Below are 17,228 nucleotides of genomic sequence, written 5' to 3'. Positions count from 1 at the left end.
TAGCTGGCGCGTCTGTTACTGCATTTGTCGGATCGGGTGATGTAGCTGGGGGGTCTGTTACTGCAGCTGTAGGATCTGGTGAAGTAGCTGGGGCGTCTGTTACTGCAGCTGTAGGATCTGGTGAAGTAGCTGGGGCGTCTGTTACTGCAGCTGTAGGATCTGGTGAAGAAGCTGCGGCATCTGTTACTGCAGCTGTAGGATCTGGTGAAGTAGCTGGGGCGTCTGTTACTGCAGTTGTAGAATCTGGTGAAGTAGCTTGGGCATCTGTTAGTGCAGCTGTAGGATCTGGTGAAGTAGCTGGGGCCTCTGTTACTGAAGCTGTAGGGGCGTCTGTTAATGCAGCTGTAGGATCTGGTGAAGTAGCTGGCGCGTCTGTTACTGCATTTGTCGGATCGGGTGAAGTAGCTGGGGGGTCTGTTACTGCAGCTGTAGGATCTGGTGAAGTAGCTGGGGCGTCTGTTACTGCAGCTGTAGGATCTGGTGAAGTAGCTGGCGCGTCTGTTACTGCAGCTGTAGGATCTGGTGAAGAAGCTGGGGCATCTGTTACTGCAGCTGTAGGATCTGGTGAAGTAGCTGGGGCGTCTGTTACTGCAGCTGTAGGATCTGGTGAAGTAGCTGGGGCCTCTGTTACTGCAGCTGTAGGGGCGTCTGTTAATGCAGCTGTAGGATCTGGTGAAGTAGCTGGGGCGTCTGTTACTGCAGCTGTAGGATCTGGTGATGTAGCTGGGGCGTCAGTTACTGCAGCTGTAGGATCGGGTGAAGTAGCTATGGCGTCTGTTACTGCAGCTGTAGGATCTGGTGAAGTTCCTGGGGCGTCTGTTACTGCATTTGTAGGATCTGGTGAAGAAGCTGGGGCATCTGTTACTGCAGCTGTAGGATCTGGTGAAGTAGCTGGGACGTCTGTTACTGCAGCTGTAGGATCTGGTGAAGTAGCTGGGGCCTCTGTTACTGCAGCTGTAGGATCTGTTGAAGTAGCTGGCGCGTCTGTTACTGCAGCTGTAGGATCGGGTGAAGTAGCTGGGGCGTCTGTTACTGCAGCTGTAGGATCTGGTGAAGTAGCTGGTGTGTCAGTTACTGCTGCTGTAGGATCTGGTGAAGTAGCTGGGGCGTCTGTTACTGCAGCTGTAGGATCTGGTGAAGTAGCTGGGGCGTCTGTTACTGCAGCTGTAGGATCTGGTGAAGTAGCTGGGATGTCTGTTACTGCAGCTGTAGGATCTGGTGAAGAAGCTGGGGCGTCTGTTACTGCAGCTGTAGGATGTGGTGAAGTAGCTATGGCATCCGTTACTGCAGCTGTAGGATCTGGTGAAGTAGCTTGGGCATCTGTTACTGCAGCTGTAGGATCTGGTGAAGAAGCTGGGGCGTCTGTTACTGCAGCTGTAGGATCTGGTGAAGTAGGTGGGACGTCTGTTACTGCAGCTGTAGGATCTGGTGAAGTAGCTGGGGCCTCTGTTACTGCAGCTGTAGGATCTGGTGAAGTAGCTGGGGCGTCTGTTACTGCAGCTGTAGGATCTGGTGAAGTAGCTGGGGCGTCTGTTACTGCAGGTGTAGGATCTGTTGAAGTAGCTGGGACGTCTGTTACTGCAGCTGTAGGATCTGGTGAAGTAGCTGGGGCGTCTGTTACTGCAGCTGTAGGATCTGGTGATGTAGATGGGGCCTCTGTTACTGCAGCTGTAGGATCTGGTGAAGTAGCTGGGGCGTCTGTTACTGTAGCTGTAGGATCTGGTGAAGTAGCTGGGGCGTCTGTTATTGCAGCTGTAGGGGCGTCTGTTACTGAAGCTGTAGGATCTGGTGAAGTAGCTGGGGCGTCTGTTATTGCAGCTGTAGGATCTGGTGAAGTAGCTGGGGCCTCTGTTACTGCAGGTGTAGGATCTGGTGATGTAGCTGGGGCGTCTGTTACTGCAGCTGTAGGATCTGGTGATGTAGCTGGGGCGTCTGTTACTGCAGCTGTAGGATCTGGTGAAGTAGCTGGGGCGTCTGTTACTGCAGCTGTAGGATCTGGTGAAGTAGCTGGGGCGTCAGTTACTGCAGCTGTAGGATCTGGTGAAGTTGCTTGGGCGTCTGTTACTGCATTTGTAGGATCGGGTGAAGTAGCTGGGGCGTCTGTTACTGCAGCTGTAGGATCTGGTGAAGTAGCTGGGGCGTCTGTTACTGCAGCTGTAGGAGCTGGTGAAGAAGCCTGGGCGTCTGTTACTGCAGCTGTAGGATCTGGTGAAGTAGCTGGGGCGTCTGTTACTGCAGCTGTAGGATCTGGTGAAGTAGCTGGGGCGTCTGTTACTGCAGCAGTAGGATCTGGTGAAGTAGCTGGCGCGTCTGTTACTGCATTTGTCGGATCGGGTGAAGTAGCTGGGGGGTCTGTTACTGCAGCTGTAGGATCTGGTGAAGTAGCTGGGGCGTCTGTTACTGCAGCTGTAGGATCTGGTGAAGTAGCTGGGGCGTCTGTTACTGCAGCTGTAGGATCTGGTGAAGTAGCTGGGGCGTCTGTTACTGAAGCTGTAGGATCTGGTGAAGTAGCTGGGGCCTCTGTTACTGCAGCTGTAGGATCTGGTGAAGAAGCTGGTACGTCTGTTACTGCAGCTGTAGGATCTGGTGAAGTAGCTGGGGCGTCTGTTACTGCACCTGTAGGATCTGGTGAAGCAGCTGGGGCGTCTGTTACTGCAGGTGTAGGATCAGATGTAAATGCAATTATTAGTATATGATAACGTGTAAGTGTTTAGATTCAGCTAATTCTCAAATTACATGTATCATTATAATGTATCATAGATAATGAGATAAGTGTTTATTGGGGTTTTTTGTTGTTGTTGTAGTTTAAACCTATTTGGTGAAGCCGCAAGGTGCAAGTTATAAGTATTATTATAAACAAAAGCATAATAAAAAAAATAACAACAACCAAAAATATGTGTATATTTTAAATGAAATTTTATGAAGTTTTAAATCATTAATTAGTTTTACATCCAGCATATTTCATGTACCCAAAGGTAAAGAAGTCCCTACCAACAAATATTTTCAGATTGCTCTGGCACAGTATATACTGATTGAATAAAACAAAGCGAAGTCCAACTGTTCACTGTAAAAAGTCTTTGATTGTATGTTTTTTTTTCTGAGAAGCTGCAACCACACAATAGCCAATCCACTGGTTTCACACGAACTTGTGACTGTCACACTGTGCAACGAACCTGCCTTGACACATTAAGTGTTTCATGGAAAAAGATTTTAAAAGTCAGTTTATTGAAGTATTTGTAATTAAGTATCAAATTAAAAGAATGACTTTTTTTTGTATTTGTAAATTGTAAAAACTAATAAAAATTAAATAATAAAAATCAAAACTAATTTTGTAATGAAGAAAAGAAAGTAAAAAAAAGCCCCAGGATTGACACAGATTCTGCACTGATACCATACAATTTGCTTAATTTAGCTTTCACACATAAAAAGAAGTAACCTGGCTGCAGAGTGCATTGGTAAGGGAATGTAGTGTAGCAACAGGGTCATAAGATAAGGTTAGACTTTTGACAGAAAGCACTAGTCAAATACTTAGATCTGCTTGTGCGTGTGATAAATGGTTGCAAGGGAAAACCTGAAGCAGGTGTGAAAGTTATACCTTTATTGTTAACACATAATACACGCTCATTTATTTTTCCCCCCAAAATAAATTATTTGATTATTAAAAAATAAAGTTTTTATGTCAAATAGCATTCTTTACTTTTAAGCCATTAAAATGTTTTTACTTTTTATGCTTAAAAAACGCCATCTGGTGGTGGGCCAGTGTGTGTGTGTGAGCGCGAGCGCGCCCCCGCGCTGTGCGAGCTTGTGCACGCGCCTGTGTCTGGGCCTGTGCTTGTCTGTGTGTGTGTGTGTGTGTGAAAATGTGTTAAACAAGAGTAAAAGTGCTTAGTTAAACTTGTGCTTTTGTAACGTTCAGTATGGCGAGACATACAGGTTGCATGCCTCGTTGCAAAACTTTATTTCAATTTTCAATCCGAAAAAGGAAAATGAGAATCAAAGTCTGAGTCGCAAAAAACTCTCGCGATCTCTCAAGCATAAGCTCACTGCGGCAGCAAAAACCCCTAGGTAAACAAGCAGGGAGACCTCCTGAAAAAACCCTCCGTTTTTCTCCAAAAACTTGATACTTGATTACTTGATAGGGACCCCTCTATTCCCAAAACTTATATTCAATAACAGGACAAAAACCCCTGAAAAAATCCTTAGTCTTTTTTCACAAATTCGGCTCCCACCCAATCCTTAGGCAATCAAGCAGGAAACCTCCTGAAAAAACCCTCCGTATTTTTATCCAAAACATGCGCAACAAAAAAACCCTAGAATAACTTGTTAGGGAACCCTCTATTCCCAAAACATATATTCGATAACAGGGCAAAAACTCCTGAAAAAATCCTTAGTCTTTTTTCTTCAAACCAGCCCTCTTACTAGCTCCGTCTCAAATTCAGCGCACAGCCTAAATTTTCCCTCGCTCCTACTCGCACCGAGCCGCAGCCAGCGCACAATTTTTTCCCTTGTTACTCTCGCTGTATCTGATCCTTAATGATTTGGGCTATTCGTTCAGACTTTGCGCCGGAGGCCAACTCCGCTTCCGAGGCATGCCTAACTTCGCCCCGCTGCCAATCACATAACAAAGGGGCGGCTCCCCTCGCACCCCGGTTAGCCAATCGGATACAGGTCCAATTTTTAGGACCTCACGCTGAGGTTAAGATTGGCACAGCGCTCCCAGAAGACGTCTGACTTCTATGGCGTTATTTTTGTGCCACTATTCTGAGCGCACGTAAAAAAGTTTGCAGGTGCAAGTGTTGTATTTTGAGGAGAAATTTGTTTTGAGCGAAGAAAAGCTGAATTTGAGTGAACAAAATTCATTCCTGCGTGCAAAAAATGTATTTCAGTGTTTGCTACTATCCACACACACACACAATAGCAGCCCCTTTCGCTCAGTTTTTGCATTGGTGCTCGCTCGCAATGTGATACTTGCGCTCTCAACATTTCTGCCTGTGCGCACTCAACTCCAGGCACGTGCAGAGGGGGGGGGGCTAGAGGGGCTTGAGCACCCGCCCCTTTCCTGATGGGTGCCCAAAGTGCCCTTTTGTTGAGGCAACTTTTTTAAAAGAAAAATTTTTTTTTTTTTTATGTGTGTGTGCGTGCGTGCGGAGTCCTGTCTGTGCCCCTCAACAATAATATTTAACTATTAATCACAGTTTTGCTAAATAAAAGGATCTGGCTTGCATCAGTCACATGATCACATTTAACCAATGATCGCCCTTGACGGCAGAACGCGCTGGTTACGAGCCAGGAACGAGCTCACAAAGAGCACGCGCATTTTTAGCGGTCCGGAGCTGTAGGAGAAACACAAATTAATTCAGAGACACAGACTGATGTGACAAAACCAGTAAGTAGGTCTACAGCGTAGTGTGTAGCACCCAGGAGTATTAGCTTATTACGTACACGTTGGTAAGTTGTCTTGTGGCAACTGACGAACTGAAACAAACGAGCGTGCTGTGTGTGCAACAGCGTGACAAACATTACCTGTCCTTTTATTAACTACACAAGTAGTGCTGGTGATAGCTGCTGGCTAACTGGGTAAGGCTGTAGCTCTGTCCACCGTTTTAGGGAACATATTTAGTTTTAAAGTATTTAGAAACATATTTAGTTTTAAAGTAAGTTTCCGGGCTTTTCTTGCCTTTCTGGAGGGACTATATTTCACTAAAAAACGATCTAATATGCATGTCCACATAATAATAATTTTAATTATAATATATTAAAAAACACACACTGTATTTTAAAGAACATACATTAAGAAGCAGATTATATTAGATTTATATTTTAAATAAGACAAAATTTGGATTTTACAGCAGTAAAATTATTGTATCTCTACAGTTTAAAAATGTAATAAGCTTTGCCCCTGCACAGAGTGGATAGTGAAACAAATGGAATCATCATAATGACATTATTTCATATTTATTTCTTCCTCCTCCTCATTGCTTTATTATTGTAGCTCTAGTAATAAATAATAATGTAAGGATTCTGGATCAGCACCATGATGCCCATAGTATATACAGTATTCTGAAGAAGGTCTAAAATGTCCCTGTGTGTGCTTGCATGTGTGTGTTTTATTTAGATGGATTTAAAAAAAAAATATTACTCATGATATAACATTGTCCAGACATGCCTGGTAAGGACATGAGGAGGAAACAGTAGGAGCTGTGTGAGGCTACTAAAGGCAGGGCTACAACATTTTTCTGTCATCATTTTATTATAGATTAAGTGCAAGAGTTGTTAGGTGTGGATAATTAGATTATAGTTTATTGCAATAGCAAGTGGAGAGTGATATATGAAATGATGGAAGGAAGAAGAGAAGCAAAGAGTGAATCACAGGCAGAGCCTAAATTATTTCTCACAGTTTTTTGTTGCCTTATGGTTCCAAGCGCTGTCACCAATCTTTGGATTTTGTTATTTTCTCATGACACTTGTTTAATCAGCTACCATCTCTCCTATGGACTTTTTAATGTCTACAATCTCAGATCAACACAGCCCTGCCCTTCCCATGTTAGACTTTTGATGAATGTGTGTTGTTGTTATTCAGCCTGGTTCAATGTGCCCCTTTTTAACTTTGAGCACCCGCCCCTTTAAACCTCTCTGCACGGCCCTGCTCAACTCCTTCTCTACACCATTATATTTGTGCCACAAAACCAGCCAATCACAGACTTGGATGCAAAAAAATCTGATTGGCTGTTCTGGTCTCCAATCAGCTTGAAATGACGAAATGCAATAGGAACACAGAGTGGCGGAGTTTGAAATATTACTCTTTCTGGGTCACAAAATAAACTTTTAAGATATTTTCATGCAAGAATGGTGCTGTGTAAACTTCAAATATCTGCTCGATTCATCAAGACATCACATATTTGCATAAGTGCTCTAACGTTTTCAGAGATGCCTGTTACCCACCAGCTGACCGGGTGGTCACTTGGGTTAAACATAATATATAAGGCTGAACTGACAAAAAAATCACAGACCAGGTGTTATAGGAAAAACCATAAAGCCTTTGAACTAAAACAAACGCTGTTGTAACAGTGATGTACACTGTCTTGTTGATATATATGTATGATTTGTATCACCTTCATGTTTCCAAACCGATATCATGAGCAGCAGCTTTCACAGCTGTGGCTCCAGCAAACATCAGCTGATACTAGAAATTAATTTTAAATAAATTACAACAACAGCTTATCAAGCTTGAACGTGCTGCTGTTGTTGTTTTGCGCAATATCCGCTTGTTTCCTGTTTCTGGCGCAAAGTGGGAGATAAACAAACAAGAGAGACGATCAGCTGATCATTGATTAGTTTCATGATTGAAGTAGCAACAGGAGAGAGAGGGAGAGAGAATGAGGGGAGAAGCGGCAGCTGTGCAGCGTAAAGAAAAAATAACTCCAGCTTTGTGTCTTTTTTTCATTCTAGCTGAAGTACGGGACTAATCGCGTTCCTTTTCCCCTTAATACGGATGTATTGTATTTGGTCCAGCCCAGAGTTGATCATGACGAATTGGCTAATCCACCACCTTCCATTGTTTATACCGTTACAAAAACAAACAAACATAAAAATGAAAAATCACCATCGGCCCATCAGGCAAATGCCCGATATGCCCAATGGCCGGTTCCAGTCCAGCTGTGCGGTCAGCTGGTGGGTAACAGGCATCTCCAAAAACGTTAGAGCACTTATGGAAATATGTGATTTCTTGATGAACCGAGCAGGTATTCGAAGTTTACACAGCTACATTCTCGCATGAAAATATCTTAAAAGGGGTAGCGGTCACGTCCGGTTGGGGGCTCTGTTGGCTCTCAGGTGACTGTTTCCTCGCGGCTGCGTGCAGCGGGGCTAGGGGAGGGTCTGTGCTGACGGACGTGGGTTACTGACCTGGCAACCTGGCTGCCCCTGGGTGGGTCCGGGATGGGCGTGAGGTTCTGGGGGCGCTCCGTCTCTGGGCTGGGGCCCGGGCCGGGCCTCGGGGGCTTGGGTCCTGGTTGGTGTGTTGCCGGGGTTGTGGGCGGGTGGGTGCATGGGGGCCCGGCCCTGGAGCAGGGTGCCGCCGGTGCGTCGAGCCGCCTGGGGGGCTCTTCAACTGGTGGGGGGGATGGTCACATCTTGCAGGAGCTTTCTTCTCTTCAGGAACTCTCTGCAGGAGGGGGAGATACAGGAGAGGTGGAGGAAGATCTCAGCCTGGGCGTTTACCGTCTTATGTAGTCTGGAAGATGTGTGGATGGTGGGGTGGGTGCAGTTTTCTCTGTGGTGGGGTTGGGTGGACTGTCCAGGGCTCTGTGGAGCCGGAGGGCGCTACTGCACTGGGCCCCGGTCTGATGGGCCTGGGCCCCCCTTCCCTGGCGGGTCGCGAAGGGTGGGAGTGCCTACTGGGGTCAGCGGGGGAGCTGGCCCCAGGGAGGGGTTACCTGCCCCTCCCTTCCTTCCCTCCCCATCTCCAGCTGCCTCCCTCTTCCCGCTCCTCCACAACCACCCACACATGCAGGGCTTTGGAGTGGGGGTATGTCACCAGGGTGCAGAGGAGGCTACCCCCCCCCCCCCCCCCCCCCCGTCCCCTTCTGGCTGCCTCTGCCTCAATTTGATCCCACAACTTAGACATTCACATTATTCACACTCTCATTACACATACATATAGGATCTTGGGGGTGGGCACAATCACGGAGTCCAAATTACCATCAGGGTGTATACCTCACCCCTGACGTCGTTGCCCACCTCTCAATTTTAAATACACTTAGTCATTGAGGGCTAGCAGGAGGGACTATGCGCTTACCTGCTGCTCCTTGGCAGGTAGCTCCATGCCCTCCTGGGTTTTAATTGCACCTTAGAACACATATGCATCAACACTACAATGAGCGGGTGGAGGGAGGTTTGGAGTCTTCTCCCACCCCCATTCTCTGCGGCCTGCTGGAGCGGGAGGGCTAGTAGGAGGAGTTGGCCGTCCGACTGCGGTCTGGGGTGTGGGGCCTCCCTGCTGCTGCGGAGTCGGGGCGGTCTGCCTCTCCCCACCGCAGGGAAAAGGGTAACACCACCTGGGTCTGGGTGCAATTCCCCCCTCCAGGGGCAAGGGTACCTAGACCCGGTTTGTAGAGTACGCTTGGGGAGTGTGATTGTGTGTACAGCGTCTCTTTATGTCTGTCTCCACGTTGGTTGAGTGTGGAGTGAGTGCATATGAGAGCATGAGGGTGGGAATGGATGTTTGTGTCTGTGTGTGCCTGTATGTCTGTGTCTATATGTCAGGTTGGGTATCAGACGCCACCTCTCTGGGGACACCTCAGGCCCTCCAAGGTTTGGAGGCCTATCTCCACCCACCACCACTTCCCCTGCCGGTGGCAGACTCCCTCAGGTGTCGGTGTGTTGGTGGTTCTTTGTGTCTGGGGGTGGGCGTCCGGGTACACACCGGCTCACTCCTTGGCGGCCGCTTGTCGGGGCCTGGGGCCTGGGGCTCGCTCGGGCCCCTTTGGAGGTGGGGTGCCCCCGGCCTCTCGGCCTGGGGCTCGGTCACTCAGGCACAGCTGGGGGCCGGCGGAGCTCACGGGCGCGTCACTGCAACTCCCCCTGACTTCTGCTCCGCGGCTGCTGGGCGAGCCCTCATCTGGGACTCTCCTCAGCTCTTACTGGAACAGTGGCGCGGCTGCCCCTCTGTTGGTCTTCCATGGTCTCTTGTGTTCTGGGGGCCTCTGGATGTCTGGAGTTTTGATCTCCTCCATACCCGCTTCACACCCTGGAGGACGGGGCTGTGGCCCCCCCACACTCCCTAGCAGATCATTACATGGAGAAACCTTTGGAATGCAAGCATGCTGATCCACACAGGTATGCACACATGGGTATTCACAGACGCGGACTAAAGCTTTCTTGGCTGCTGCCTCAAAGCACACTGTGCGCTGTCTATCTTGCGTGCTGCACAATATCGTTTATTATTTAGTAAATATTGATATCTATGACTAGCTAGTTTATTGTGATGGTGCTTTGTTTTCTCTATTATTATGTTGCTCTTTGTTGTTTGCTGTCTCCTCTGTTTGTTTTTTTTGTTTGTTTTTTTTTTCTCCATACAGGTGACCCAGGAGTTCTTTTTTTTTTTCTCTCTCTTCCCCCCCCTTCTCACCGTCTCTTCTCCCCTTTGGTTTTCTTTCTTTCTCTCCCCCTCTTTCTCTCATTCATTCCCCCTGTCCTATTTATTAAAAAAAAAAAAAAAGACAAAGGATGAACTGAAGCTCTGCCATCACGTAATGTCGCATACTGCTGTTTCTGATGTCATTTTAAAAAAAAGAAAAAAAAAAAAAAGAAAATATCTTAAAAGTTTATTTTGTGACCCAGAAAGAGTAATATTTCAAACTCCGCCACTCTGTGTTCCTCCGCCACTGCCTCGATTGAGTTTTGGATGAAATAGATTCTGGGATATTGCATATCGTCATTTCGAGCTGATTGGAGACCAGAACAGCCAATCAGATTTTTTTGCATCCAAGTCTGTGATTGGTTGGTTTTGTGCCACAAATATAACGGTGTAGAGAAAGAGTTGAGCGCGCACAGCAGAAATGTTGAGAGCGCGAGCAACACATTGCGAGTGAGCGCCAATGCAAAAACTGAGCGAGAGGGGCTTCTATTGTGTGTGTGTATGGATAATAGCAAACACTGAAATACATTTTTTGCACGCAGGAATGAATTTTGTTCACTCAAATTCAGCTTTTCTTCGCTCAAAACAAATTTCTCCACAAAATACAACACTTGCACCTGCAAACTTGTTTTTTTACGTGCGATCAGAATAGTGGCAAAAAAAATAACTCCATAGAAGTCAGGCGTCTTCTGGGAGCGCTGTGCCAGTCTTAACCTCAGCAGCAGATCATAAAAATGGGACCTGTATCCGATTGGCTAACTGGGGTGCGATCAGATACAGCGAGAGTAACAAGGGAAAAAATTGCGCGCTGGCTGCGGCTCGGTGCGAGTAGGAGCGAGGGAAAACTTAGGCTGTGCGCTGAATTTGAGACGGAGCTAGTAAGAGGGCTGGTTTGAAGAAAAAAGACTAAGGATTTTTTCAGGAGTTTTTGCCCCTGTTATCTTTTTTTTTTTTTTTGCTTGTCCCGTTCGGCTCTTTTGCCATCAGAATTATTGTCTAAAGGTGAAGAAAGATGCCCAACAGATTTACTTTACCAAATTGACCATCCCAGCCTTGCCGTAATGGTCCATTTGATTCACCCTTTTATTGTTTATTTTACTTTCTCTTGCTGAATACGGGACAGACTTGACTGGGGGAAAGAAGGGGAGAAAGAAAGAGGGAAAGAAAAACAGCTGAGAAGAGGGATGGGGGAGAAGGGCAAAAAACAAAAACCAACAGAATGAGCAGAGAAAAAAATGCATATATCGATCACCTTGATCACCTGTTGAGAAACAAAAAAGAAAACAAGCAGAAGAAAACAAGAGTAATAGAATAAACAACATCACAATGATATATGGGAATATGACAGTAAATACTAAATATTAAACATTATTGTGCAGCACATAAGATCAACAGAACACAGTGTGCTTTGAGTTAGGAGCCAAAAAGGGTGTAGTTTGTGGGTGTGATCACCCGTGTGTACACCTGTGAGCATGGACACGCTTGTTTTTTTTAAAAGGTTCCTTCATGTAATGATCTGCTAGAGGGTGTGGGGAGCCACAGCCCCGTCCTCCAGGGCATGAAGCAGGTATGGAGGAGATGAAAACTCCAGACATCCAGAGGCCCCCAGAACACAAGAGACCAAGGAAGACCAACAGAGGGGCAGCCGTGCCACTGTCCCGGAAAGAGCTGAGGAGAGTCCCAGATGAGGGGTCACTCAGCAGCCGCGGAGCAGAAGCCAGGGGAGGTTGCAGTGACGCGCCCGTGAGCTCCGCCGGCAGCCAGCTGTGCCTGAGTGACCGAGCCCCAGGCCGAGAGGCTGGGGGCACCCCACCTCCGAAGTGGCCCGAGCGAGCTCCAGGCTCCAGGCCCTGATAAGCAGCCGCCAAGGAGTAAGCCGGTGTGTACCTGGACGCCCACCCCCGGACACAAAGAACCACCAACACACCGATGTCTGAGGGAGTCCGCCACCGGCAGGGGAAGTGGTGGTAGGGGGAGATAGGCCTCCAAATCTTGGAGGGCCTGAGATGTCCCCAGAGAGGTGGCGTCTGATACCCAACCTGATATATAGACATAGACATACAGGCACACACAGATACAAACATCCATTCCCACCCTCATGCTCTCATACGCACTTACTCCACACTCAACCAACGTGGAGACAGACATAAAGAGACGCTGTACACACAATCACACTCCCCAAGCGTACTCTACGAACCGGGTCTAGGTACCCTTGCCCCTGTAGGGGGGAACTGCACCCAGACCCAGGTGGTGTTACCCTTTTCCCTGCGGTGGGGAGAAGCAGACCGCCCCGACTCCGCAGCAGCAGGAAGGCCCCACACTCCAGACCCCAGTCGGATGGCCAACTCCTCCTCCTAGCCCCCCGCTCCAGCAGGCCGCAGAGAACGGGGGTGAGAGAAGACTCCAAACCTCCCTCCACCCGCTCATTGTCGTGTTGATGTATGTGTGTTCTAAGGTGCATTTAAAACCCAGGAGGGCATGGAGCTACCTGCCAGAGAGCAGCAGGTAAGCGCATGGTCCCTCCTGCTAGCCCTCAATGTCTACGTGTATTTAAAATTGAGAGGTGGGCAACGACGCCAGGGGTGAGGTGTACACCCTGATGGTAATTTGGATTCCGTGTATCGTGCCCACCCCCAAGATCCTATATGTATGTGTAATGAGAGTGTGAGTAATGTGAATGTCTAAGTTGTGGGATAAAATTGAGGCAGAGGCAGCCAGAAGGGGACGGGGGGGGGGAGAGAGCCTCCTCTGCACCCTGGTGACACACCCCTACTCCACAGCCCTGCATGTGTGGGTGGTTGTGGTGGAGCGGGAAGAGGAAGGCAGCTGGAGATGGGGAGGGAAGGAAGGGAGGGGCAAGTGACCCCTCCCTGGGGCCAGCTCCCCCGCTGACCCCAGTAGGCACCCCCATACTCCGCGACCCGCCAGGCAAAGGGGGCCCAGGCCCATCCAGACCAGGGCCCATTGCAGTAGCGCCGCCCGGCCCCACAGAGCCTGGGACAGTCCACCCAACCCCACCACAGAGAAAACTGCACCCACCCCACAATCCACTCATCTTCCAGACTACATAAGACAATAGACGCCCAGGCTGAGATCTTCCTCCACCTCTCCTGTATCTCCCCCTCCTGCAGAGAGAGTTCCTGAAGAGAGGAAAGCTCCTGCAAGATGTGACAACCTCCCCCACCAGTTGAAGAGCCCCCCAGATGGCTCGACGCACCGGCGGCACCCTGCGCCAGGGCTGGGCCCCCATGCACCCACCCGCCCACAACCCCGGCAACACACCAACCAGGACCCAAGCCCCCGAGGCCCGGCCAGGGCCCCAGCCCAGAGACGGAGCGCCCCCAGAACCTCACGCCCATCCCGGACCCACCCAGGGGCAGCCAGCCAGTCAGTAACCCACGTCCGTCAGCACAGACCCTCCCCTAGCCCCGCTGCACGCAGCCACGAGGAAACCGTCACCTAAGAGCCAACAGAGCCCCTAATTGGCCATGACCGCTACCCCGGGTTGAGCCCCCCAAGGAAGATGCCTCCGGGGAACCCCAAGACGCCCTAAGCCTGTCCCTACTCCCACACCAATCACAACAGTGAAGGCGGGACCAAACTATGACCCCCCACCCCCACTAGGTGATGGAGCTGATCAAAGGAGCCCAGAGCAATTGATCTGATGTGGTGGCAGAGGCTGTATCAAGACTAATGTAATCTAATAGATAATTTCTATATTGGTTAGAATTAAGATTATTTTTTATTTTTCCAGTTCATGAGGACTGTTTTCTTGGCTATGCATAGGGCAGTGAAAACCATATGGGCTATATTCTTTTCTGAAGTGACATTATCTAAGCTGCCCAACAAACACACTAAGGGGGAAGTTGAAATGTTACATTTCAGACACTTTGATAAGTCTTCACATATCTCGCGCCAAAACTTCTGAACTGGTGGACAGAACCAAAGAGCGTGGATATAATTGTCCGGTGAATTGGTTTGGCAGTGTGAGCAGTTGTTGGTAGACGTAAAGCCCATCTTGAACATCCGATGACCTGTATAGTGCACTCTATGTAATATTTTGTATTGAATTAATTGAAGACTGGGATTTCTAATTAGATGAAAGGTTTTTAAGCAAATCTGAGACCAGAAGTTTTGGTCTAAGTTAACTGATAAATCCGCTTCCCATTTTGCAATAGGAAGTGATATTGATTCATCTGTTTTAGAAAGCGTTCTGTATATTTTGGATAGTAATTTGGGGGTTTTAAGAGTAAGAAATTGAACCACACTTGGTGGTGTTTGTAGTTCAACTTGACCCGGTTTAAATTTCTTTTTTACTATGGATTTAATTTGTTGATATTCTAAAAATCTTTTCTTGTTGATCCCATATTGTGTAACTAGTCTATCAAATAAAATAAATTCTGTTCCTTCTAGTATATGTTCTAAATATTTGATTCCTTTACCACTCCAATCTGAAAAGTTTATCATATTATTGTTTTGTAATATATCAGGGTTGTTCCAGATAGGTGTACGTTTGCATGGGATTAATGAAGACTTTTCCCCTGTTATCGAATATAAGTTTTGGGAATAGAGGGTTCCCTAACAAGTTATTCTAGGGTTTTTTTGTTGCACGTGTTTTGGATAAAAATACAGAGGGTTTTTTCAGGAGGTTTCCTGCTTGATTGCCTAAGGGTTGGGTGGGAGCCGCAGGGCGCTGAATTTGTGAAAAAATACTAAGGATTTTTTCAGGGGTTTTTGCCCTGTTATTGAATATACGTTTTGGGAATAGAGGGGTCCCTATCAAGTAATTCTAGGGGGATTTGTTGTGCATTTTTGGAGAAAGACAGAGGGTTTTTTTCAGGAGGTCTCCCTGCTTGTTTGCCTAGGGGTTTTTGCTGGAAGCCACAGTGAGCTTATGCTTGGGGGATTGCGAGAGTTTTTTGCATCTCAGACTTTGATTCTCATTTTCCTTTTTTGGATTAAACAAATGCAAATAAATTGAAATAAAGTTTTCCAACGAGGCATGCAACCTGTATGTCTCGCCATACTGAAAGTTACAAAAGCACAAGTTTAACTAAGCACTTTTGCTCTGGTTTAACACATTTTCACACACACACACACACACACACACACACACAGACGAGTACGGGCCCAGACACAGGCACGGGGGTGCGCGCGCACACACGCACTGACCCACCACCAGATGGCGTTTTTTAAGCATAAAAAATAAAAACTTTTTAATTAAAAATAAACTTGATAAAAATAAAGAATGCTATTTGATATAAAAACTTTATTTTTTAATAATCAAATAATTTATTTTGGGCGGGAAAAATTAATGAGCTATGAACTAGCATATTTTGATGAATATCATAATTCTATGGCTACCATATGTTTTATTACTTCCTTTATTGGGGCCACAAATCACTCTGTTTGACATAAGGGGTATAATATCCCTCCTGACATTTAACGCACATCACTGGTAGCTTTCCATTTTTCTACTACAAATATAATAGTGGTTTAGGAATGAGTACAAATATAAAATCTTAACCTAAATAATGGTTTTATCACTATTTATGAAAAGCATTTAAAGACTTGACCTGTGTTAAACAGTTTAGCTGTAATTGCAGCTCAATCTGATTCACATAAAAAACACAAGTTGAAAATGTGTGGTTTTAAAGTTTATGCAATAGGAACAGACTACTTACCCAAAAGGGCTACAAGTATCCAAAGGATAGACAGGCGTATGAATTTTTGAGCCATTGGAAAAAAAAAAATAAAAAAATCACCGTAAACACAGAAAAGACGTCCAATGAAGGTTAGGAGTGCTCAAGTCCTTAGTTCTCAAAATCTTTGTACGGTTAGAATTCAATTGCCCTTCACAGGCAGTTTTAATCGTTAGCCACTCCTCCTCCTTTGGACAGTGCTAAAGTACAGGTCCCACCCAAAGAAGATAACCTAAGGGTTCACTTTTCAAGCCATTTATCTATTTATCAATTTTCCATGACATAGAGTATTTCAGTTATCATTTAAAAGTTGGTAAAAAAAAAAATGTGTCAATGATCTAATGCAATATGAAAACCATCCCAAGCCTTTATATTTACATTTCAAGAAGAAGGAAATTACCATTAACCACTCTTTTCTTGTTTAGCCGCACATTTTTACATGTTGATTTTTTTAAGTCTCTTTACTTTGCATAGTTCTCTGAAGTAAGAGTGTGTTTAAGTAATGTTCTTTAAATCTAAGGCTTACTTGAAATTGCATGGTTCCTTCTATGGTTAGGCCATATATAACTATAAATTAAACCTTTCCTCATTCTAACTTAAAAATCCCTTCTCAAAACTATACATGATCTAGATTCATTAATCACTAGTCGGGTAAGGAATATGTGTATATCAAATTATATCGAAACTCTAATCCCAGAACTGAAATGTGGAAAATCTACTTAATAAATAAAGAGGGAGCTTTAGAAGTTATTACAATTGTACACGGTAAAACACATCACACTAACTATAAGGGATGTCACATTGTTCAACTGTACATGGCCAATAAAACAGGGTGGGGAGAAAGATAACATGAACTTTGATTTGTAGACATCACAAGATATGTGATAAGATGATCTATGTGCAAACAGCTGAGAAAATAGAAAAAACTATTTTACAAAGACTTTTAAAAAGTTTTCCCATTAAGATCCAAAGTACCTTAAGTTGACCTTTATCACAACTGCAAATCTGAATCAAGTTGTGTACACCACTTCACCATTACCATGAATGTCAATGCTAAAACATAGCCTAAAGATAAAAATACATAGTACTGTGCAAAAATCTTGAGCCAGTCCTCATTTCGTTATATTAAAGAAAATTTGGAAATAGCTGCAGTCATTTTCTGAAACGTGCAAACATACATGGAAATTAAGCATAGAAGCCAAAAATAGCTTCAACAATACCTTCAAGCATGAAAGTCAATATTTGGCACAACCACCTTTATTCTTCTACAATACCTGTATTAGAACAACAAACAAAAACTATTATCAAAGTACATGAAACGCTTTCCCAAGATTAGCAACAGATTGTGATTATGTGCTGGCTATAACAGCTCTGGATGGTGAGCAGTT

General features: G+C 46.0%; 1 protein-coding gene across 1 annotated transcript; it reads right to left on the bottom strand.

Annotated features, from left to right (window-relative positions):
- Positions 1–309: 309 nt before the first annotated feature.
- LOC309713158 (uncharacterized protein) lies at positions 310–16,088 on the bottom strand (the record flags this gene model as incomplete). The annotated part of the gene is made up of 3 exons (XM_082544559.1): positions 15,823–16,088; positions 506–2,652; positions 310–318 (listed from the first exon to the last, which is right to left on the bottom strand). The coding sequence occupies exons 1-3, from the start codon at positions 15,875–15,877 to the stop codon at positions 310–312; spliced, it is 2,211 nt and encodes a 736-aa protein (XP_082400685.1). The 5' UTR covers positions 15,878–16,088.
- Between the last annotated feature and the right edge of the window lie 1,140 nt (positions 16,089–17,228).

The sequence above is a fragment of the Aulonocara stuartgranti genome, assembly GCF_965226115.1.
Source record: "Aulonocara stuartgranti genome assembly, chromosome: 8".
Classification (NCBI taxonomy): domain Eukaryota; kingdom Metazoa; phylum Chordata; class Actinopteri; order Cichliformes; family Cichlidae; genus Aulonocara; species Aulonocara stuartgranti.
This window is presented reverse-complemented; position numbering and strand designations above follow the sequence as displayed.